Raw genomic sequence first — 24,841 nt, forward strand, 5'->3', positions numbered from 1 at the left:
ACCAGCCTTCTATAAAGTATGACTTTGATAAATTATGTGTAATTATTTGTCTTCATAATCATTTGTATGGCGCTTGCTTAGAGTGCAAAGTTGAGCACAGTATTGTTTCAAGTAATTAATTCACTGCATGTTCCATGCTGTGGTTCACGATTCTACCTGGTTTATTGCTTGGACAGTTTTATTAACATCGGGAGAGATTATCCACCCGTGTGTGTTCTTTGCTTCTGGAAACATCGGCAATGAACAGGTTGGTCTGTAGTTTGCAATTATTTTCCTAAAACAATACGGTTGCATGATATATTCATGATGTTGGGTGGAACACAGAAACATTCTTCTGAACATACTTATATCTTAACCGGAAGTTATCACAACACAAACCAAGCTAACCAACCGGAAACGTACACAAGAGTAATGAGTGAGTGAGTTGGGTTTAACGCCGCCTTGAATAATATTCCACTTATGTAAAGGCTTGTCAACACACAACAGAAAATTATTTATTCCATGTTGACCCCTGGATCAAAGTTTTCTTTTACATCAAAGTAGCCGTATCGCCAGCTTTCCGTAGGGCTTCCATAACAGGACGTGGAATCACACAACCAAATTAAACAAAGGATAACTACGCAAATGGAAATACTTTTCACGTTTTAGGGTATTTTCTCAATGAAAGTTAATCATTCGATGACGTATGTTTATCGAAATGTGTAGATTCGTCAAAAAATAGCCACTAAAATTAAACATATGCTGAGGTACTATTCTAGCTGCATGGAACTCTGGTTTGGAGAGTGGTGGAACACATGAAGGGAACTCCAAACATCGACATATACCTTTCAATCGACGAAGCAGCGTAGTAGACAGTGTTCGGAGCTCCGTTTTATATATTTTACGGGCGTTTTATCCTGACAAAAATTACATTTAATCGAAAATTCTATGGACAAAAAGACATTAACGTTTGTTGACCGAGTTGATATTAAGTTAATTCAGTGACTTAAAATTTTAATTATTACAAAGATTACTAATATGAAACGCCAATAAGCATACTAAATAACACACCTAATGCGTGGTTCCTGACTTATTTCTCGATCGTTCATGGATAGTTACATGGATAGTTGCACGATCTCTGGTCAGTTAACAGGGTGACCCGGCTACCAGTGTGAAAATTGTCCTTGATGAGCTGGTTCGACATTGTTCTGTTTGCTTGTTGCATTGTTTCTTTGGAATATCTGGGTTTTGATCACAAGAAGGAAACTGTTCTACACTTACACTATGTTATGTCCAGAGTGAGTGAGTTGGGTTTAACGACGCCTTGAACAGTATTCCAGTTATATCGCGGCGTGTCAGCTTAATGTAGGAGGAAAGCCCGAAGTGATGCAGGTCTCGGACGTTCACCACTTTTTTACCCCCGTTTTTCAGCTTACAGAGAGAAAAGAGCCCGAAGTGATGTAAGTCTCAGAAGTGTACCTCTTTCGTGAAACCACGAGCACAGGCGTGTTGTCATACCTAGAAATATAATCGGGGCGAACCGGGATTCGAGCCCACAATCATAGGTTTCTGGCGTGCCCAAGGGACGCAACCCTGCACAACGAATCGCGGCGCCTCAGACGACTGGGCCACCCGTTCCCCTGTTATGTCCAGAACGTGGTTGGGATAGGTTTGTGATATCTGTTTTAGACATATTGTGTTCGGTCGGATTGACAAGCGTTGTAAGTTTTAAATTAAAAAAATATATACTGTAACATGATTGCTTTCATTTTCACTACCCTAAGCTACGCCCCTGGTAGGCCCAATCGTACCTTGAACGAGTGGTTGAGAGTGTGAGCATCGCTGGGTTGTCACTGATCACGAACTGGTCATAGCAGGTCATGGCCGAATCATGGTCTTTCTCTCTGATCACTGCGCTAAGTACATAATAACTATGCAAAAGGTCACCGCTCCAAAGTTTAATCGCCTTAAACCCAAACCACAAATAATCACTTATACTAAGCAGGGTAACGGACACAGTGATTTGACAAGTGGGGTGTGTTGGGATGTTGGTCTTTCTCAAAAGGATATTTATCATCAGCGGACACTTACATGTATGTTGATTTCGACCTATCTTGCTGTGTTCAAAAGAGTGCCAGAACACCCCCTGTGGGTTATCATCGCTACAAGGTAAAGTTTGAGTTCTTGCTTTACCGCAGTAAGCAATATTTCAGCTGAATGTATATCAAGGCGAAGTGAAACCCCCGATTCAGGGGTAATAAACCCATGGTCGACTGTTTGAACAACGAAAAACACCCTCAGTATACGGTGACACACATTATGACCACCAGATCCTATAAAGTTAGTGAGTGAGTATGGTTTTACACCGCTTTTAGCAATATTCCAGCAATATTACGGCGGGGGACACCAGACAAATGGGCTTCATACTTTGTACCAGTGTCGGGAATCGAGCGAACGCTTTAACCACTAGGCTACCCGATTATTTGAATTATAGTTTCCTTGCAATCTTAAATGTAGCCAAAGCAGCAAACAACAGTTTGTCCGCGTTGTAATAATGCAGCAGTTGCGTGCCAATATTAGCCAACTCCACATAAGTAATTTCATTATTTGAATTTAGTGTATGAATAAAGTGAAAAAGAGTGAGTATAGTTTCATGCCATTTCTATCACTATTCCTACAATATCACGACAGATGACTCCAGAAATGGGCTTCATACATTGTACCCATGCGGGGAATCAAACTTGGGCTTTCGTTGTGACACACGAACGCTTTAACCATTATAGAGGCTACCCGACCTACCTTCTTCTCTTAAGAAAATGATAATATCAGACGATAGATCTTCAATAGAAACATACTTTCAATGAACATAGACTATTCTCCATTAGTGATTCTGGAGACGCAACGTATTTTTGACAAGATATGTACAAGGGGGCATTTTTTAAATAAATACAAATCATGGTAGATAACTTGATGTCTTGCTCGTCCAAGCAAAACCTTGCTTGCAGAACCTACTTTGCTGTGTTTGATTCCAATAGTTACCCAATGTTTACATGTTTATTCAATTTCGTTTTGTATCAGCAATTATTTGTTTCTGTCATACATTGTGACCTTTGTGCTCCCAGAATGGAAACCTCGGAGTGGAAGTGTGAGAGCAGATGAATCATATTTAGGTATCAATTCAGCAGTGCGCTTATCAAAAATAAGTATAAATATTATCCCATTCATTATCATGTATTCGTTAAAGAAAAAAACTCATGTAGGATCAAAACACGCCTTCAACTCTTGTGTTGGTGATGACCCGACTATCTCCTCCCTTCGCAACAGCTGGGGTGATCTTCTTAGCCCTGTCGTATTTATATCAAACGCGGAATATTTTGTATTGTTGTGATTTTCCCTTGACAACATTTCTACCGATACCTGTCACGGATCAACTACCCAACAAACGCCCCTCAAGCCGACTGACAGAAGTCATTCAGCGACCCACAAACGAGGACCCAGGCGGTGCCCTAAGCTTTCATAGCCACAGTTAATACAGCCAACAAAAGTCATTAGTAACAATAGTGTCGGCTGTTGGACACAAATTGACGCATGTTATGGCAGCGCAAATGTGTTCATGTGAATATTAACCCACACTATCACTCACGCATACGTTTATGTTGGAGAAAAGAAACTAACGGTATACCACTTCTGAAAGATATAGTCTACGGGGAGAGTAAGTACTGCTTATTTTTTATTTCGAGCATACTGATGTAATCAGTTGTGAGATCATGAACGTCTGTGATGTCTTCCAAGTTCCTACTAAACTGTGGTGATAAACTGGGAATATATCAATTCATGTTATACACCCATGGTTCAGGCCTGAGGCAGATTTGCAGTTCCTGCAAGACTGATGAAAATCAACCCATTTGTCTGCAAATCTTTTATGATGTATATTTATCTAGCAGTTACAGTATTACAGATTATCTTAGTTTATCACATAGTAATAATTACACCTGGGGACTGGCAATGGAGACAGTTCAGGAAGCATGGTCCCCCTGTGAGTCACTAGTGGAGGGGGTTGTGCCTTAGTATCACACAGTAACATTGGGTATAGATGAATAAATATATTTACAGGAAAATGAGGAGATGCACATGAGTATGACAAGTATGGTATACTGGGGACCCTTCTGTCCCAGTATTCCCACAGGGGTCTCTGCTGAAAGAGTGAGTAAGTGAGTATGGTTTTATGCCGTTTTTAGCAATATTCAAGCAATATCACGGCAGGGACACAAGAAATGGGCTTCACACATTGTACCCATGTTGGGAATGCAATCCGGGTCTTCGCTGTAATGAGTGACCACCCCCTCTGCAGACAGAAAGCAATCCCAGCACAAACCACTTTCAATTTGTTTCCACATTTATATCATTGTCAAAAAAAGGGTAAAGATGAATTATCATACTAGTATTTCTGTGTAAAGGTACAGATGGACATTTTACTGTCAATATAGATGTAAGTGTTTTCCATTAAACTAACAACCAACTTGGTGTTATGGATAGTTTATGAAAAAGTGAATTACCTTTGGGGGTGGGGGGGCAGGGTGGGGTGCTAATTTTGGTACACCCAAGTAATATATTCTTTTCTGGTTATAATTATGGCTACACAGGATTTATTGTGCTGTATCGTAATACCCTTCAGAGTACTTTGGAGTACATGTGACCACATGTGTTCCTGCAAACCAGAGGAGGTGAAAACTACTCTATAGCTAGTTGAATGTTTATGTATCTTGAAAAATACTTGATAACAGTCTTGGTCATGGAGTAAACCTAGACACAGATCAGACACAGATCAGACACAGATCAGACACAGATACCAGTCTAGGCCATAGAGATGGTCTAGACACAGATCAGACATAGATACCAGTGTAGGCCATAGAGATAGTCTAGACACAGATCAGACATAGATAATAGTCTAGGCCATAGAGATGGTCTAGACACAGATAATAGTCTAGGCCATAGAGATAGTCTAGACACAGATAATAGTCTAGGCCATAGAGATAGTCTAGACACAGACACAGATACCAGTCTTGGCCATAGAGATGGTCTAAACACAGATCAGACACAGATAAAAGTCTAGGCCACAGAGACAGTCTAGACACAAACACAGATACCAGTCTAGGCTTTAGAGACAGTCTAGACACAGATCAAATCCAGATTACAGTCGAGGCCATAGAGACAGTCAACACACAGACACAGATACCAGTCATGGCCATTGAGACAATCTTGACACAGATCAGATCTAGATAATTGTCTAGGCCATAGGGACAGTCAGGACACAGATCAGACCCATACAAAATGTCTTGGTCAAAGGAGATAGTTCACATATTAGAGACACACTAGGCATTATACAAAGTCTAGACCCAGGACAAGACACAATGCCATGGTCACATCCAAGACACAGGTCACAGAGACCAGCCCCAATGACAGTGTAGACCAAGATTAGCCACAGACAGATTTTCACGCACCATCTCAACCCAGACTGGATACCAAGGCCACAATTTATAGAAACAGGCAGGTCAAATACAGAAATTCATAAATGTGGGTTTTACAAACGCAAATTTCATAGCTATCAGAATGATGAAATAACAAAATTTGATGAAACATTTTATTGGTAATATTCAAACATATTACCTCATAAAAGTGTTAAAGATGATATAAGTAAAATTGAAAATGCCACTGTACAAATTGTTGAACATAACAGCTTCATTGTCAACATGAAGAAATTCCCATAATTACAAGCAATAAAACACTGATGTCTTACTTAAACCATATATAAGCTACATATTATTTTTATAATCAAGTAAACAAATATCATGCTGTAAGTACTTTCAGAAAAAATATCTTTTTGTGTGATTAAACCTGGATTCTTGCTACAAGAGACATGGCCAACTGTCAATGAATAATAGTTTTCGTCATCTTTGACCTCAGCAACATATTTATATGTCAACATACTCATTTCAAAAAAGTTTCCATTTGTTTTTGGTCTCATTGAAACAATTTCCTCCAAGGTAAGTATTATCTCAAGAAATGAATGCATAAGGTCATACACAGCAGCAGGGGTCAGCTGGAGCAGGGTACGTGATGGGAACAAAACTAAGCAATGGTGGATTCAGGATAGGTCGATGGGGGCAGTATAGGTGCAGGGGGTGCTCAACCCCACTTTCATCAGACAACTTGCACTTACTTCTGACTACATATGTTGTGGTTTTGTTCACTTAGGCAGCGACCAAATCCCCCTTTTTTCAAAACCCTGGATCCACCTCTGAAAGCATTTGCTACATGAGGAACAAATGCCTTGTTAACTTGGACAGCAAGACTAACCCAGCATTCTTGTGTTTTACTAAAAATGGAAAGAATTTTCTTGACGTCAGGCATAATTCTTGTGTGCCTGAGCATAAGTCTTAAAGATTATTCAGACTTGCTGAATATCTTATTATACTGTTACTGTTGTGAAATCTCTTGATTAACTTCAACAGGACAATACAATGGTGCAATAAGATTCTGTACTACACAAGAATACATGTGTACACAGCAAGTGAATATTCCTTCGATTGTCATAACAATCACTTACACCAAGTGCTACATGTCAGTCCAGAGACCATTGATTAACCATGATATCCAGATCTTGAGTATATACCCTGATAATGCTGATAATGGCCAATACTGTCAATTCAACATAAACGAATAAATGTCAGGCATTACATATTATTCAGAACCATTTTCTTTAACATGTTAACATGAACTGACATGACATGACACACCAACTCCAAGCTACAATACAGACAAACCATATACACATAAATGAGTGGAAATATTTAAACTGTTATGTAGAAAGCCCCAAACATTTCATATTGTTTATTTTTGTTTCTCAAATTTGCCAAGGAAATTATCTTTCCACTGTTTTAATCCAGATATCATATGTGTTGGTACGTGATTTGATTTTCAAGCATTTAAAAGAATGCAAATGAAAACATTGAAATGTTAAATGAACACATTATGTCTATGTTACACAACCATTGCTAAATAAAAAGCACCTTTGAGAGCAATGAATAAGAACAGAAGACTTTGGGCATTTGAACAAGTCAGCAATATCTGATTCTCAAGTGTTTGATAGTCATTTCAAAACATGAAGACATGAAACGTTTATGGATAATAACTTTCTAGTTTGTAACACAATTTCAGTCAAACTTCTTGACCCTCTGTCAATTTATATACGTTTCATGTTGTCATGATTTCTCGTTCCAGACACAAATGCAGTAACAATTAGGACTGGCTAATATTTTGATCAATAACCAGAATTATCGTCGATGGGAAGAAATATTGACGATTATCAATATGAAAATTATGTCATCGATGATATCTTGCATAAATAATTTTGATGAAATAAAGTCTAAATTTCCTGAAACAGACTTGTTATTATCAATCATGTGAATTGCCAAAGAGGGAAAGCAACAGTTTTTGTTACAACATAAATGTCAACAGAGTAATCCATGCATAAATGTGTCATAAGTGTCCTGATTTCTTTCAGACATTTTTGCATATTGCTCAAAGTTACTTCTCCGATATTCATCGATAATTGATCAATATTTAGCGAACGATTACCGATCTCTGTGATCAGTATCGATAGCCAGCCCTAGTGACAATAGGTTAAAACCAGGAAACCACCAATATAACTGAAACAGCTTGGAATTCTTTAACAAAACTAAGATTCACAGGAAGAAGTCTTTCACAAATGAATATGCTTGTATATAGATGGAATAAGTACAGTTTTATTCATAATACACACAACTAGCAGAAAAGGGAATGCTATTTTAGTCTCTTGTACATGTTGAAAATCATGTTGTAAACACATGACAATCACAGTAGAAAGAAGGATGAAACAGACATGACTTTTCATGGATACATCCACTAAAACAGATATTAACATTCTTAATCGAACTAAATTATGACAGACCAATTTAATGTCTTGTTTCACAGATTTGCATGTCACTTTTTATCCATTCCCCCAGCTCCCCCCCCCAAAAAAAAGGTGTCTCGTAACCTCAAAATCTACAGTTATTATGACAGTTTGACTATGTTTGATCTCTCCTGTTTACCCAATCAAAAGGCTTCACCCGAAACAAAAGGATGATATATTTGTCCCCACCCCTATAAAAAGTGGGTTGATATTACACACAAATTATAATATTTCCAAAATGGAAATCATGTTAAAGCACAATATAGTGATAATTTAGTCACTAACATTATTTCTTAAAAGTTAATCATAATGCTTTTCCCCGGACCTCCTGCCTTCAACAATTTGTTTAAACAAACTGTAATACAAGGCTCTAAAATGGTCCACCTTTGACATAATAAAATAACAATTCTTAAGGTCTCTTTCAGTGATAGTGCATAATTTCCTATTGAAGTAGTGAATATTACTTCTTTTTCTTGAAGCAAGTGAACTTTGTTGGTACAAAGTGTTCAGTCTACATTCAGTAGCTGGTGATCTGTATCCACCAGTGGACAAATTCAAATGTTTTGGAACATACAACAGTATATGAAGTGTACGATTTAAATATTATTCAGTCATACAAACAATTATAAAACATCAGTCTCATATTAATAACAGGTAGTGACATACCTGTATGCCAGAAAGCTTCACAATAATCCAGTTATATACTGCATGTACAGCATGTTGCAGTACGTGATCATTCAGCATATGCCAGACTTTTTGGGGGGCCTTACTAATTTTGATAGTGATAAAGTTGGTCGGTACGCCAAAAATATAATTCTAACTTAACAGGATTTTTGAAATTATATTATAGTTTGATTTGGACCAGGAGAGGATCAAATAATTATATAATTTTGGTCTGGTTTGGTTCCTTACAAATATTATAAATCTAAAATCTGACAGCGGCATTTCATAGCATTTTGTTTTGACAAAGCATTCTTTACTGATGTATAAAAAAAACACCTTGTCATTCTGATTTTTTTTAATATTATGCAATACGCAACATGCAGCAATACATAACACAAACAATGAGGGATATGCAAGTAACACAAAACAAAATGGGAAAATGCAAGACATTCAAGAACCAATGCCTGTAACTGCTGTAAGTAAATGGAGTATTTGAGATGTAACAGTACACATCTTCCTGGGGCCAGGCTTGTTTTTCAATTTGGTCAACAAATTCACGAAAATTGACGCGTTGAAAAATAGTTAAGCTATGAAAACAAATGGTCTTTGTGAATTCCATTGACATGAAATATATAAGTAAAAGGATAAAAGAAACTCATTTGCTGTCATTATCAATATGAATAAATTATTTAAAATACTAAAAATAACACCTGTTGAACATTTATCTCAAAGACATAAACAAACCACAACAAAAATCTGACAAATCATGAGAGGGAATAAAAAAATGTGTATTTGAAATTGTATTTTGTGCCATTGTATTTTTTCGACCTGACTTGAATAATGTTGTATAATGAGGCATGATAATATAAACAACATGGTACATTGACAAACAGTGAACTGTTACATCCCTCATATGAATATCATAATCAAGAACACATTACATGGTATAATAATAATAATGTGTGCATTTATAATGCAGAAAATTTGCTGCTTGGCATAAATTAAGATGAAAAGGTTGGGTGAAATATTAACTCAATGTATGCTAACCAAAGTCCACTTTATAGGAACTTTAAACAATGTTAAAGTGAAGAAATGCTGTTATGTGTTAGAATCAATAGTTCTTGTCTATAGGCATAATGTAGGCATAATGTATTCATGAATTCAGTTATTTCCCCACTCTCTGTATAAATTAATTCATGAAGAATATACAGATAATGAAACCATGCAGATGCTCAGAGCTCATTTGGCTAAACATAAACATAATGGGCAGGTGAACGAAAGCTTATCAAGAACAATCACATGGAATTCATTTGGCAAGGATAATAAACAACTTAAAATATTGAGTAAGAATTATGCCAACAATATATATTAAATAATAACATTCTGGTGACACACTGACACATATGGCCTGGTTTGAAGCACGGACGTTCCAGTAAGGTCAGACCAGTACAATTACTTGTACCACGGATCAGCCTTTTGCCTTTCATGTCCTTCAACACACCAAGCACACACATTCAAAACATAAATCTGTAAAGGGAAATACTAGTCCAGCAACCATTTATCTGATAATATACATTTGACATTTCACTGGGAATGTTCATTTCTGATGGCTCCATTTCACCTGAAGCTAAATAGAATATTTTCCCCATAACCCTCAAAAGGTGAGCGTGTATAATATGTATATACTACTCAATAAAAGTTAAGGACAAACCGATTCTTTCATATTACTAAAGTTAACCTATCATGTCATGACAGATTAATTGTATTGATATGAAAGAATTGGGTGGTCCTTTCTGTGATGCATGATATATTAACTATAGCAAGATGAAAGTACTGGGTGGTCCTCAACTTCTTTTAAGTAGTATTACTATGGTCATACATACAAGGCCGTAGTTAACTCTTTTTTACAAGGGGGGCAAATATTTGTACAAGTATCACTTGTCCCCAACTTGATTCAAATCCCCCCCCCCCCCCCCCGACTGGCTGCGGCACTGTCATAGGCACAATTTAGTCATAAATTTAGTGGGTTTTTTTTTTAATATAGCAATGGATCATTTTTTCCCCCCCTTTCCTTTGTGTATTTATGGCATGAAAGTCTGTGAAACAAGTAATCCAACTGGTCTGGCCTTCAGTGAAAACTGGACCATGAGGATACCATGATCCTAGGGTAACTACAGTTCTACATTGGCAGTCTATCGGGCTACTATCCATATCCATATTCTCCGCATTGATATCTACAGCACTCCATGAAGTGACCCATACAAATATACACAAAACAGCCACTGCTCAACTCAATCACACCCACCAACATATGCATTGTTAATAAAGTGGGTTACACTGCCTTTCCACAGCAGACACTGACAAAGTACTACCTGCTGCATGACAGGTATAAGGCATGTTTGTGCAAAGCATTCAAATGGTTGGAGCAATTCCACTCCCATGTGTGAAACATAGGGGCTCGTCCACCTGGTACAGACACAAATCTGGGCGTTGTTCCACCTAGCAATCTTGGCGCTAAGACGATTGTAAATCACATACTTTAACATAATCATAGCACTAAACTCACTCTGTGGAACAGGGCCAGAGTCCTAGTGACTAACACTAACCTCTATGTTGCTGGGAGTGTCAGAATACATTACACAAAAGATGGAGGACCTCTATGGGGTTTTGTTTAGAGAGTTAATGACTTAAAATTAATTACTTGGTTCTTGGATCAGGTTTAATGCAGCAATGATGCAATGAATTAAAATAAAGTGGCAGAATTAAAACCATTTGTTTCAATGGTGGTTACTGAGGATGCCCAACCCCCATTCCGGAATCCAGAATATTATCTTATTTTCTCATTTTGCACTCCCATACCTGAATCTTGAATACTATTTCAAACAAACCCAAAAGGCATTGAGAAATGGGTGCGATTTGAAGTTAAATTACTTTGAAATTAATGAAGAAATAAAAGTAAATATTTATATACACCGTTTTTTTAAATGTTGAATCTGCATACTAATATGATTGTATTTGAATCCTGTGTACCACACTGTTTAGTCTTTGATACCCTCTAAATAGACCCCTGAATCCGGTGTTCTAAAAGGGGTTGGCAGCCTCGTTACTGATCATACTATCTTCTAAATTAACATTACAGAATCTACAAATTAAGATGTATTTAAAGTCCACGGAAGCATATCTGTGGCATAGGATACACTTTGAGAAAACGAAACTCTGGAGATTGTAGAAGCAACATAAAAGTGTAAGGAACCGTTAGAACCCTGTGTGAACTGGGGGCAGAAACACTTCCTGATGATCAGGTTTAAGAGTCAATTATATCATCTTGTGGTTTGTAACTAATGAAGGGTGTCCAAGTTCCATAATGTTGTAATAACTTCAACATTGTTTAATACAGGTTTGTTTTCCACTGCTTCCTGTTATATTGAAACATGTATATTGAAAATGAAAGAGAATTGCTTACCATCTGGACTAACATTGCTCTCAGTGACGACAGCAAATCACAAATCAGAATGACAATGTATTCGTAAAAAATTACTTGCTTTGTTTGTACTCAAATTTAATATTTAAATGATCATGTTCAATGTATCGACATAGTATGACCATGTACCAGTTAGAAATAACAATTTACATTAGTTTCCATTACTATGTTATCATTTTCCTTCCATTTTGGGGGGAATATTTGAAACCAAATGTATCCATGTTCCAGTTATAACAAACGCTTCATGAATGTATTCAAACGCATGAGGGACAAGTGGGTACTACATTTGCACTGGGATTGATATCTGCCCACTAACAATGCCTATGGTCCATGTTATTTACATATCCTGATAAAGAAATAGTTCAGTCGACATGTGCTCTGCAACAACGTAATGCCAGACACCATGGCATTAGCTTGCTGTCACCTACTTGTGTGCACACTGATTTCCCCAAGTGATGAGCGTTCCCTACTGAGAGCTAAGCCATATCACAGGCTGCAGTACAGATATTCTTATAATGTATAGATATAGTCTTGTTCCAGGCATTGTGCACTTCAGTACACACAGCATGTGTACACATGGATTCTCTGAATGAGCCAATACCAGTATTAGGAACGACCTTTCGTATATTTTTTCGGGATATCTTTCAACAGTGCAGGGTAGAAACAGTCATATCTAAAACTCAGATAAAAAAATATATTCAACACAGATCGTGTATTTTTAATGAAACAATGACACAAGGTGACACAAATTTGTATCAACAAACACAGAATTATTATGAACCCCCTAGATCACTTGCTTGCACACAAGCAGTTTTTTTGTATTGTATTTCAAGAGAAGCTTTTTTCATACCAAGATAACTGTATCCCTTATCAGATTCCTATGACATATCAAAGTGTACGTTATTGTTTTCATCATTTGAGAAAGGATGCCTTTCTCATGTCGACATCCACCTTCACTGCTATCAGTGTGTGTAAGTTTATTAGGTGTACAAGACCATACTTCTGTGTTAAGGTTACTGGGAGACAACGCAATGTGTGACATTCACAGTGTATACTCCTCAGAGAGATGACAATGAAATTCTTGCGCACACCGATCCAAAGACCAGGGCAATAATTAGGTAGCACCATGAGCATTAACTTGGTGAATGGAATCTGGTGCGTTATAAATGGCCTTAACGCATTCGACGTAATAAGCACCCAGGGCACTCTCAAAATTAGAAATAGGGTGCTCTTATTAGAATATAATTTTGTTGAAAGAGTTGAAAGATCGTAAATTTCATGGTTTATGCTTACAGCCTGAAATGATACAAAAGAAAAGTCTGTGTGTATTATACACAACAGATACATTTTTCCAGAATTTATTTTAGGCTGCATATACCACATGAGTGTGTATTATACACGAATAAATAAGTCTTGTGTACATTGATCAGTTGGAAGGGTGCTAATTGGGATTGTTCACTAGCCAATATATTAGCAAATATCGCCTGGGGCGCTTATTACGTCAAATACGGTATTATTATTACCATTATTACATAGTAGGACAGATGATAACTCACAGCTTCAAGTATAACATGGTCCATACAGCGCTGCCTAGCTACATGTTATGACAAGCAGTGCTGGAAGGGAGGAAACTGAAGCTTCCATCACAGCCCATACTTCATTATAAATGGACTGCATAAACTATGCACACAGTTTGCATGTGAGTAAATCTAATTAAAGTCAGATCTTTCACTCCAATATGATACCTCGATTTGGAAATATAAACCTTATCCAAAGAAAACCAGCACAGAACCTAATTATTCTTTCAATATTACTGCCTTTAGTGTGCAGATGGCATGGTGCTCAGAAGCCACATGGTGTCCATATATCAACAACAATATAACAGCACAGCCAGTAGTATTCGTAACTGCCCATTTATGTTTGTTTTCACAAAACAGAAATCAACCATGCTGCTCTGATTACCTTGGTCATTCGTTCATATGGTTAATTTACAAAGATCAATGCCGACTGATTAAAGTTAACCTGGACGGTTAGTCAGATCTTCAGTATCGTATGTGGCATAATAGTACATCTGAATTTACCAATTTTGTATGTGAGTGACTTTGAGAAGACAAATACGTTTGTTCTTCATTACTAACCTACCCAAACAATTATATAAATTGACATTTTTATAAAATATTTTGTGCATGATATATTGGTAGCAGTTTTTTGTATTATATTTTTATTCTGCACTGCTGTTGTGACCTACCCTGACTACCAACACTGTTGTTGTACATGTATGTTGTTACATCAGGGATGTCTGCAAGCTTGTAAAGCCTTGGAGGGGTATTTTGGTACCAACACTTAAATCCATGAAAACCACATAAACATACTCTCTACTTCTATGAATATTTTAACCCCATGCATTTGTGAATTAGTTTGGTGTGGTTGGGAGCTACAGTCAAAATCGAAATTAAAACTTGACCTACCTGCCCATTTTGTTATAATATATGATTACTTTATGAGAAATAGGAAATATATTTATGTGGCCAAATACGGAGCTAGTAAGATGCAGAACACAATGACATTGGTTTTGTCCATAACATAACGAGCAGCATATTCATGCTTGCAGTCTTTCTTAACTTACATAGCTTCTGTTGCAACATACCATCTACAGTACATGACATATGGCGTTGAGCTTGACTGATGATTGGCATCACTCGTGATTATTTCATAAAACTGTAGACAAGAGTCCTGAAGCACTATTTGCACATAAGTCAATGTGGTTGAAGCCATTTGAGAGTGTCAACTGCTTACATAATCACTGACAACATGGTGTATCAAATAGCCTGTTTATTTAAGTATTTAATTACAAAGCACAACTGCTGATACGTTACAAAACTAATGCAATACTTCGCAAGTGCAATTGATATCCATATCAAATGTCATGACTGTCATTTTGTGTCTATATATATTTTTAGAACCAATCTTACTTTGAAAACCATTCTGTGATTTCACATAATATTGACGACAAATAATGAATACTTAACTGTAGGACAAGCAGGAACTAAAACACCTGAACCTAATAAATTATGACAAAGCTGCATGAAACATTTGTGTGTGGTGCAATCTGATTGGTTGAAAAACATTGTTGATCCCGGAAATCTTTTGGATTTTTGACTGTATAAGAATATTTTTCATGACAAGTATCTTTTTTCTCCTCAACCCCAAATTTGAAAAATGTGCCATTCGTCTTCGCAAAATGGACACCATGTTAATTAAATATTATGTTTGATCAATATCTATCTAATTAACTTTAATTTAGTTGTTCCTTTCCAAAGTCTGCTAACCAGGCAAGTTTGTCACTACGGAAACATGATTGTGACGTAATCTATTGTATCATGACATCATTACATTCCAGGGTAACAGCAAAGTATTCCAGAGTGACGTCACGTCTGTTTCACAACTGCAAGAATTCATGTAGAATGAGATTGCTTCGGAAAATTTCTGAGAGCTTTTGTATGTTACAAGGTCGATAAACAACGGTGTCGGTTCCAAATGAAGTTTCCGGGCATCAAATACTCAATAACACATGTGATTCCAAAAACATATGTCTTCTAAGTCCATAAAACCATATGATAAGCCATGGTAACCCCCAAAATATCTCAATCGGTGTTCAAAATTAAAGGCGATCTTGGGTCCCTTGAGACTTGCGGATATACTAAATTACTATTTGAATCTAGGGACCCCTAAACAGGTTAAAGATATAACTTTTGACCTTTATTGCAAGGGCCCATTGATTTTCATCCTTACATTTTGAACACTGCAAATGATCCTTTAATGTAAAACATGTTTTTTATAATCCACATTAAAATTATATGAATCATGAGAATTCATGATTTTTAAAATAAATTTATCAGTTATTACCCAACTATTATTAAGTATCAAACAGGTGGAGACACTTTATGTCATATCAAACTAGACACAATTCATTCAGACTAATTCATAAAACAGAACTACCAGTAGATCAAGATGAAAACAACTTGTCTCAGGCGAGTAGACTATAAGTCATGTCATAAACAAAACTATCAGTCTTGTCTGTACTTGATAAGTTCACCTTTATTATGTTTATTGAAAAACTGATATTGTTAGCAACTATAAGAAGTTTCCAACTACTACAGGAGCTCCTGATACTACAGCTGAAGTGACATGCTATACCACTTTATTTCATCCTACTCAACGTTTGATAGGGAAAATCAGATACATCACTCTATTTAAATATACACTTGACATACAATGAGAATCAGTTTTGTGTATCGTGGAAAGATAAATAAATATCCCTATCAAAAGTGGAGTAGTATACTTAGCCTAAATTCTGTAAAACCTCAAGATGGGCCAACATATTTTTTCACAAAAATACTTCCACCTACAATTGTTTGAGAAATAACAAAATACCACCACTCCATCAGTCTGAGATTTTGAAACATGTGATGCATTCTCTGTGAACTGCATCTTTATACACCAGGGGCCGTGCCACAAAGCGATCTTAGGCCTACGACTACCGTAGGCCTGTGTTAAAGTATGGGAGTTACGATCATCTTAGCGCTAAGATCGCTTTGTGGAACAGGGCCCAGAACAGTATGAATATAACATGAAAAATGTTTGAAACTCTGAAGTACAATGAATGTGCGTAATAAGTTATCTGTCCCCAGGCAAGATGCTTTTGCATCATCATCACATCACATTACAACCACCATCAGTTTCATTTGAAAGCCTGACTGATTCTGTGGTTGGCAGCTGACTGAAGTCTCAGACTGAATCCAACAGCTCCTCCGTGTCCTGTTCAATTCGTACCATGCTCACATATGCCAAGTCTCTATGCTCTCGGCAATGCCACTAAAGCTGTACATTGATAAACATAACACAAAGAGCATGTAGCCAGCAGCTGGATGCAATCACCTTCAGCCTATTCATGTTGGAAAGAAAATGGCATTCCGGTCTGTGGAAGCTACCACTTTCCATGGCAGTTTTATCACAATTGTATCTCATAGAGTTCACTTTTTCTCTCCCAGGTTATCCATCTTTGCCTTTAATTCTCGTTCCATGATTTTCTGACGATCACAAAATCCGAGTCGGTTTTTACCAAATGAGTTAGGACCTGCAGCAGTTGGTGTGTCTCTGGAACACATATGCAGAAAAGAATGAGTTTGGTTAATGGCGCTCTGAACAGTGTTTCAGTTGATACTTATATCATGGCATGTCAGCTTGATGTGTGAGAAAATGCTCAACATGATACAGGTCTTAGATGTTTACCACTTTGGAGAACTCTGTATGGTGCAGATAACCCTAGAGGCAAACCTGGCATTCGAACTAATGTTCATAGGTTTCTGTCATTCCTATGGGATGCATATCTACAAAGCTAACTAACAAGACTTAAACCAGTGTTCCCACATCTGTAAGGAGTTCATGTACGTTGAGGATCGTATTAATTATTAAAGAATTGATTTCAATATTTTCTGTGTTTATGGAGGTATTAATATAAAAACCAGTATACAAACTGGTAAACGCAAAAGGAATTTAAGTCAATTCTTAAATAATTAATATGATCCTCAACATACCTGAACTCTTAATAATTCTTACAAATAAATAGTCAACAGTAATTACTTCACAGACTGCTTATTTAATGATACACACACACAAAACTGTTGACAACAGAATGAAATCAGTGACATCATTCAGCAAGCCCCGCCCATTCTATTATCAGCCAATCAGGACGCAGTAGTTTCTGAGTGGGCATGACCTAATTGTTTTCGTTTTATGGAAACATCAACGCCACAAATATTGCTTGGTTAGCGAATCAATGCAGTGGAAGTGCTTGCAATATATTTATATAGATATACAAGGAAACCTCATTTACTAGAAATCCTTACACTCAAAACTTTCTTAAGACTTTTAACCTTATTGTCCGAATAGAATTTTTTATTGGCATTATTGTATCAAAAAGCAGCCCTCTGCTTGTCTACATTTTACCTAACATATTTTCTCCAGGATTTTCACTGTGTTACAAAAGCAATAATGTGTAGTCATAGTGACAAAAATGCAGGCCTAAACAAAGATTACCGTGAACAACTTGATGGAGCATATGACATCAGGCACATGACCTACGCAACTAGGGGTCCAGGAGACCCCCAATAATTCATTTCGAGGGTCCTTACAGGAAATAAGAGGGCCCTGTAAAGTAATGTACTGTAAGATAGGATAATTACAGGATCTATGTAATTGTTGTCAAGAATTTGATTCAATGAATATTATTGTGCATCCCTCGGGACACAATAAATATTCTGCCCCCATACCGTACATTTGGAAATACTGGATTCAATGATGATTCATTTATTCATAAATTTTGAGAAACCAGCGTTTTTTTCAAGAATTAGTATACATTTCAGATAGACAAGTTAATATGTTTGCTCAGATATTTTGCAGATTTTATCCTTCTCCACTACACCAAATTTCCACTGGAAATAATCAAGAAAGACAATTAATACATGAGCCAAGATGACACGGGACCTTATTATGTTAATTTTATTGGTTTCCCAGCCACATGTTGAATCTTTACTTTTGGTGCTCAGTGGTAAAAGAATATATTTGCATGACTTATATTTGTCAAAACAAAATGTTTAACAAACCATGGCCATCCAAGACCAGATATCCTCCTGTAGATTTATGATAATTTAGGTCTTGTAATATCATATGTGATGAGAACAGTTTGCTGGCAAGCAGTCTCTTTTAAGTGTGTAAAAGATCTGCTACCAAAATGTCAGAATCTTCATATCTGTCTCAGAAGCGAAAAGAAATAAACTGTTTTCATTTGGTGCTATCATACTGTTGCAAGTGATGCTAGGGAACCAACACTTTTCCATTGCTAATTGTCTTCACCTTCCTATGTTTCTCATCCTCATCTTAGCCTCGGGTGGCATTTCTTCTTCATCACTCTGTCAAAAGAACATGATATTTATCAAATATAATCATTGCATTCTGCTGAGGTCACGTTCACTGTGTTCAGCCCTCAACACAAAACTTCACAAGTTTCTTATCCAGTCTAGTTTCTCAAAATATTTCAGTATTTTTAAAACCCCAAAGTTTGTCAAAATATGACAGGAAATGACCTTTTAAACAAGTGTTTTGGTTTTTTTCTTTTTTTGGTTTGACCCTTACAACAACTTATTTATGAGATCTCCTGAAAAGACATGTTATATTATTGTTTCAACTAATGACCCTGTGTTTTTGTGATAACTTCAAACAATGTGATTATTTTTTGGTTAGGCCCTACAAGCATATTCATAGCACACTGACGTTTTCATTCAAAGTTATCATTACCCCATATAACATGTCTGATGTGATATCAATGCACACTGACATTAACGTTCACATACCTCATCATCTGGATTAAATATAGCAGCTACTTTAGCATTCTTCTGCAGTACACTTGTAGCTGGGCAGTCTTTGGGTTTCTGAAAGGTTCACATTGCATTAGATGATATGATTGGGTTTGGATGAGTCAGTGGGTATGGTTTTACACCGCTTTTAGTAGTATTCAAGCAATATCATGGCAGGAATGCCAGAAATGTGCTTCACACAATGTAGCCATGTTGGGAATTGAACCCGGGTCTTTGGCGTGACTAGCGAACACTGTGTCCACTAGGCCACCCGACCGCCCCTGGATTTGGATGACTTATTCAAAGTTCTTTCAACTGACATTTCACATCTTTGATTTACTCCAACTTATTTTAATGTGTCGGTGAACGTATCATAAATCATAAATAAACACTGACAGGACTTATAAGTTGCTAAACCTCTTATCCTAAAATCAGTAACTATATCTACCCATGTACATATACACTCAAAACGGGTGACAGTTTGACAGCAACAATGAGGCTGTTTCTTCAACAACAGCTGGATTAAGAGAACTTTGAACAGTATTTAGTATATCACAGTGTATCAGCTTGATTTTGGAATGCCTGATGCAGGTTAACAAAGCAAAATGTGGCTCCTCAGACGACGTTTTCAAGAGGCTGTGGTGTTGCTTAATGGTGATAGCATTCACTAATCATATGAATGACCCAAATCAGATTCCCTCCCTTCATTAGGAGTGTGTGTGCAGCACATTCTTGGTGTCCTATATACTGCTAAAACCAGTATATGTGTGTTGTGTACATTTAAGAGCTGAGATAGTAAACGGAAACATACACACTGTTCTTCATATTCAAAACATCAAGCACAACATCATCAGGACATTGCAAATAACATCAATGATTATGATTATTCATCAGTTTCATAAAGGTTGACATTAGCTTCTACTTTCAAGTAGGTCCCATATTCATGTCAAAAACTCTATTTTTGGTGGAAAATTGATTTTCTGTGAGGGCCTCAAATCCATGCTCCACTTCCGACTCATATTTGTGTACCAGGGAGTTGCGGTTCATTTTAACCCATGATTTACCTGTGTTGAGAGGGACATCTTGATAGGTGCAGGTGCTGGTTTTGGAGAAATCTGGATAACTGGACTCTTCTTGGAATCAGCGAGTTTCGAACTGAAACCCATGGAGAACTTTTTCTTCACAGGTGGCGCTGTCTCACTGTCATCATCAGCCAGTTTCCGCTTCTCTGGGCTTTCTCCTTCTCCCCGCTCTGTGTTGACCCCTGGGTAATTTGAAATACTGGCAAATTTGAAACACTTTGTCACAATCCACACATGGATTTGACCCAACCGTCACTGTGAAATGTAAAGAATGAAACAAAACACTAAATTAGAAGAATATCCTACAAATGTTGAAAACTGTTTCATCTTGGTGTCTCTTTGTGATCGTTTAGGTATGAAAAGAAATGTTGACTGAATCATGATTATTATGAAGCCTGAAAAACATGCTTGGTTTGCAATATATCTCTTTTTCACACAAACACTCCAGTACAGTAAAACAAACAATCATGATAATCTCAACACCTTTCTTGGCACAACACATTTTTCATCATCCAGCCTTTTCATAAATTTTAAAGAAGTTCATTTAGAAATGGCTTCACAAAGCTTTTAGAAAAAGTAACCAGATTGTGTACCACTAATAATGCTAAAACTATCTTCCCGAGGCAAGGGAGTTAACTGACTATAAAAGTCCAGTTTCCACTCTTCCCAAACTAGGCTGCTATTATGGAGTTACATGTTGACTGGACTAACGAGTCTATGCATAGTCCAATTATAAATCGCGCACCGAAATAGAACTCTGATTCGTAAAATGTTGTGCAGATTTCGGTTGATTGCAGGATTTGCAAAGCATGTGCACCTCCAACTCGCTGTCAGCAGATATTTTCCAAATATTTTCATGTTTTTAATCAAGGTGCTCACGTGATTTGATGCACTTCTCGATGTAAGACCCGTTTTATCACAATATAGATCTTGATTATCGATCAGGATCGTCCTGACTCGGCGCCACCATTTTGTGTGAAGCAAACGCAAGTGATGCGAGAGGTGGAATCTGATTGGTCCATGGGAGAGGCTTAGAAGGGACATAACTGGTAATAGCCACTGGTGGCGCTAAGATCGAGCCCAGTAATTTCAGCCTAGTTCAGCAAGGGTGGGAACTGGACTTTTAAAGTCAGTTAACTCTCTTGCATTGGGAAGATGGCTAAAACTGACTGAAACAAGTAGCGCTAATGCTTGTCAGTCAAAATGAACAGTCAGGTCAATAGATGATTAGAGTGTCACATGTATTTAATCAGAAGGATTAGCAGTTGTTTTGACTCTGAGCTGACCTTAATGCCGAGCGCCAGGCAATTTAACAACAAGTACCATCTTTTAACTTCTTTTGGCATGACTTGACCGCCCCTTCCGCTCTACCACTAGACCACAGAGGCGGTCTCAGGAAGGAGGAGCAAAATACAATATGAACTGTACTGTGTAGTAGCATTGATAGCATGGTACTCTGTACCATTGCGGTAGTTAAATTACCTGTTATTAGCGATTCAAGGGTGAGCAACTCTATGTTATTGCTGCATCACTATTTTCTGGTGTGACAGATGTGGAATTTGTGGGTAACATCACTTCCTGTTAAGAACTATACATACTCAGTGTGCATACCACCTAAGTTGGGTCAAGGGACATCGTCAAAACATAATTACATTTTCTATTTTCTTTGGTAATGCACTCAATTTTTATATTCATTACAATTAATAAGAAATGCTTTTAATTTGTTGTCTGCAGACTGACGTAAACCAATATTCCCCATATTCAATTTACACGTGCTTATCCTCAAAACTACTAACATTTCCCTGAATTCACTGAAGGGATAGATGTAGATCTACAATGTAATTTTTTTCTGAGGAATACAAACACGTTTTTATTGCAAATGTAGGGATTGTGTATGCTGTGGTGACGTGCTTCATTCTGATTTGCTTTATAGATGGGGTATATAAATTAGCATCGATTTTGAAGGCTTGTACAGGGGGGTCGCCTTATACAGGGGGGTCGCCTTATACGTGGGGTCGCATTATAGACGGCGATGTACGGTTTGTACTATGGATTTTTGCAATATACACAGGGTTATGCATTTTTGGAAAAATAGCTCACATAGGATTTAGAACAGTATTTTGGGGAAGAAATGACAGACAGATAGTAAACTATGACAGAACTGAATGTGCATCATCGTACTGTATTTTCATTTACGCATGAATTAGTCACGTGACACTGACTGTGTGTCTTTTCTAAAATTGTATTTGAGCAACAAAGTCAGTTTTGTCCATCAATATTGGCTAAATTTTTCTCTCTTCTAATGAAAATGAGCAAACGTAAAACGAGATGCGATCATGTACATGCTATAACATGTATAATGGGGAGTTGCTGATAATTGGTCCTCGGCAATAACTTGTCGCTGGCCATGCAGTATCCAATACATAATTATTATGAGCATAAATACTTAAAATTTAAAGTGAGACTAGGCTGGGAACAATTTGTCAGCTTAGTCTGCTATGACTGATTGGTGCATCTACAGAATACCAGCCATTTTCAAAATAAAATAGCAGAAAAAATGACTCAGTTTGCATTTAGAAATCTAGGCTATATGATTAAACATCAAAACTGAATATCATTGAAAAGTGCACATCAACATCGAAATATTACTTGAAAATAGAAGAGAAATAAAATATAGTTAGCACAATGCGTATCTACACAACAACCGCAGGTCAACGTCAACACTCTCCGCAACTGCGTTGCTGTCTGGCAAACTGGTGATGTTGTTACGCGAAAAAATGATGACAATGAATTACAAAGAACAATGTGAAGTATGACACAAGCTGAATAAAACCCTCTGTCATGAAATAAACTACATTTTGATATGGCATGTCAAAGAGGGATATAAATATTGAGCTAAACACAAATGCATATTATACCTGAGGGTAACTTGTCTGCCATGTTGGTAGAAAAGGGAGTATTCGGTAATTTGACAGTCAGTCGCCAAATTTGTGGTTATATATTTCAGCACAAATGTTTAAAAAATATACAACACATTGTGTTTGGTGTTTTAAATACTAATATGATGATATATGATGCTAAATAGTGTCGCCGTGCGTATGAATATATTTGGAAGTTTTCTTTGTGATGTGTAAATAATTTCTCCCTCCTGATGATATTCATCATGGCGGACCTCTCGGCATTGACTGGGTACGTGCCTGTTTGTTTATATTAACAACGCCGCTGTTAGGAGATGAATCGTGCTAGTTATTGAATGTCTGTAGTCCATTTTATTGTTGTACAATATTACAGTATTTCTGTACTGAAATATCATTACTTTTTGGGTGGAAATACACTGCGAGTTTTATTACTTTTATCTCACTTAGGGAGCCTTATATGTGCGCTTCATTCAGTAGTTAACATTTCAAGAATATAACACATGTTGCTTAACATGAATGCGAAGGTCGCTAGATACGTGATTGTACTTTTATCTTTCAATGAAATATATCACCCATGATGAAAAATTTTCTTTTAAATTTCAAGAAGCTATAATATTTACAATATTTAATAACATTTGGGGACACCATTGTAGCTACAGGTATATGTGGTGACATTTGAAGTCAATGATGTGACGTTGTTGTGGATTTCATATATGCTATGATATCCACTTATATAGAATTATTACATTTGCTTGTGCATGATACTGTTGATATCAGATATCTATGAGAATACAGCAAACTTGAATGTTTGGGTTTTTCTGAACTAGAGACCATAACATAAAGGTATGGCCCTCCCCAACAGTTTATCATAAACCACCGGCGCTATGGTCTGGCATGTAACTGATACGCCCTGACACCCTGCTCTTAACCTCATGGTACTGCTGCAGATGCAGATACAATATTACATAATATCCACTATGAATACCACAGAAAAATACAATCTGATAAATTGCAGTGGAACTCTGGAAGTATAAATAAAACTCATCCAGATGCAAGCAAGACAGTTGTAACAGTTCACCATATTCCAAATGTTCATAAACTAAATCTCCAGATTTTCTTCATGTCATATAATAAATCCAGGATTTATTTACTTGCAGACATGCATGGCCTCTGGCTGGTATAAATGCTTCACTATATTATATGTGATGTATCTATGGGTGTATGCCAAAAATCATTAAAAAATAACAATCGATTGTACCTAAATAATTTTGGAACCAAGCAAAAGGGGAAATTGTGATAAATTTACAAAT

The 24,841-nt window shown here is 36.9% G+C and overlaps 2 protein-coding genes across 3 annotated transcripts in view; one reads left to right on the forward strand and one right to left on the reverse strand.

Annotated features, from left to right (window-relative positions):
• Positions 1 to 3,529: 3,529 nt before the first annotated feature.
• Positions 3,530 to 24,841, forward strand: part of LOC139474823 (uncharacterized) — a 43,592-nt gene continuing 22,280 nt past the window's right edge. Inside the window, exon 1 of one of the 2 annotated variants that reach the window (XM_071257954.1) lies at positions 3,530 to 3,691. The gene's annotated coding sequence lies outside the window, so the exon portion shown is untranslated. Of the gene's footprint in view, positions 3,692 to 23,763; positions 23,803 to 24,841 lie in introns of those variants that run through there. The other variant, XM_071257955.1, reaches the window with a different exon arrangement.
• Positions 8,055 to 23,560, reverse strand: LOC139473900 (PEST proteolytic signal-containing nuclear protein-like). The gene is made up of 5 exons (XM_071256698.1): positions 23,532 to 23,560; positions 20,596 to 20,795; positions 19,529 to 19,606; positions 19,032 to 19,087; positions 8,055 to 17,273 (listed from the first exon to the last, which is right to left on the reverse strand). The coding sequence occupies exons 1-5, from the start codon at positions 23,551 to 23,553 to the stop codon at positions 17,150 to 17,152; spliced, it is 480 nt and encodes a 159-aa protein (XP_071112799.1). The 5' UTR covers positions 23,554 to 23,560; the 3' UTR covers positions 8,055 to 17,149.

The sequence above is a fragment of the Haliotis cracherodii genome, unplaced genomic scaffold (assembly GCF_022045235.1).
Source record: "Haliotis cracherodii isolate W230 unplaced genomic scaffold, xgHalCrac1.p SCAF_3, whole genome shotgun sequence".
Lineage (NCBI taxonomy): Eukaryota > Metazoa > Mollusca > Gastropoda > Lepetellida > Haliotidae > Haliotis > Haliotis cracherodii.

Excerpts from the sequence above, each read along its gene's own strand:
- LOC139473900 (XM_071256698.1), bottom strand. The coding sequence starts at position 23,553 with ATGGCAGACAAGTTACCCTCAG. Across the intron at positions 20,796-23,531 it reads GGCAGACAAGTTACCCTCAG|GGGTCAACACAGAGCGGGGA; the intron begins GTATAATATGCA and ends CAAATTACCCAG. Across the intron at positions 17,274-19,031 it reads AGGATGAGAAACATAGGAAG|AGACACACCAACTGCTGCAG; the intron begins GTGAAGACAATT and ends TATGTGTTCCAG.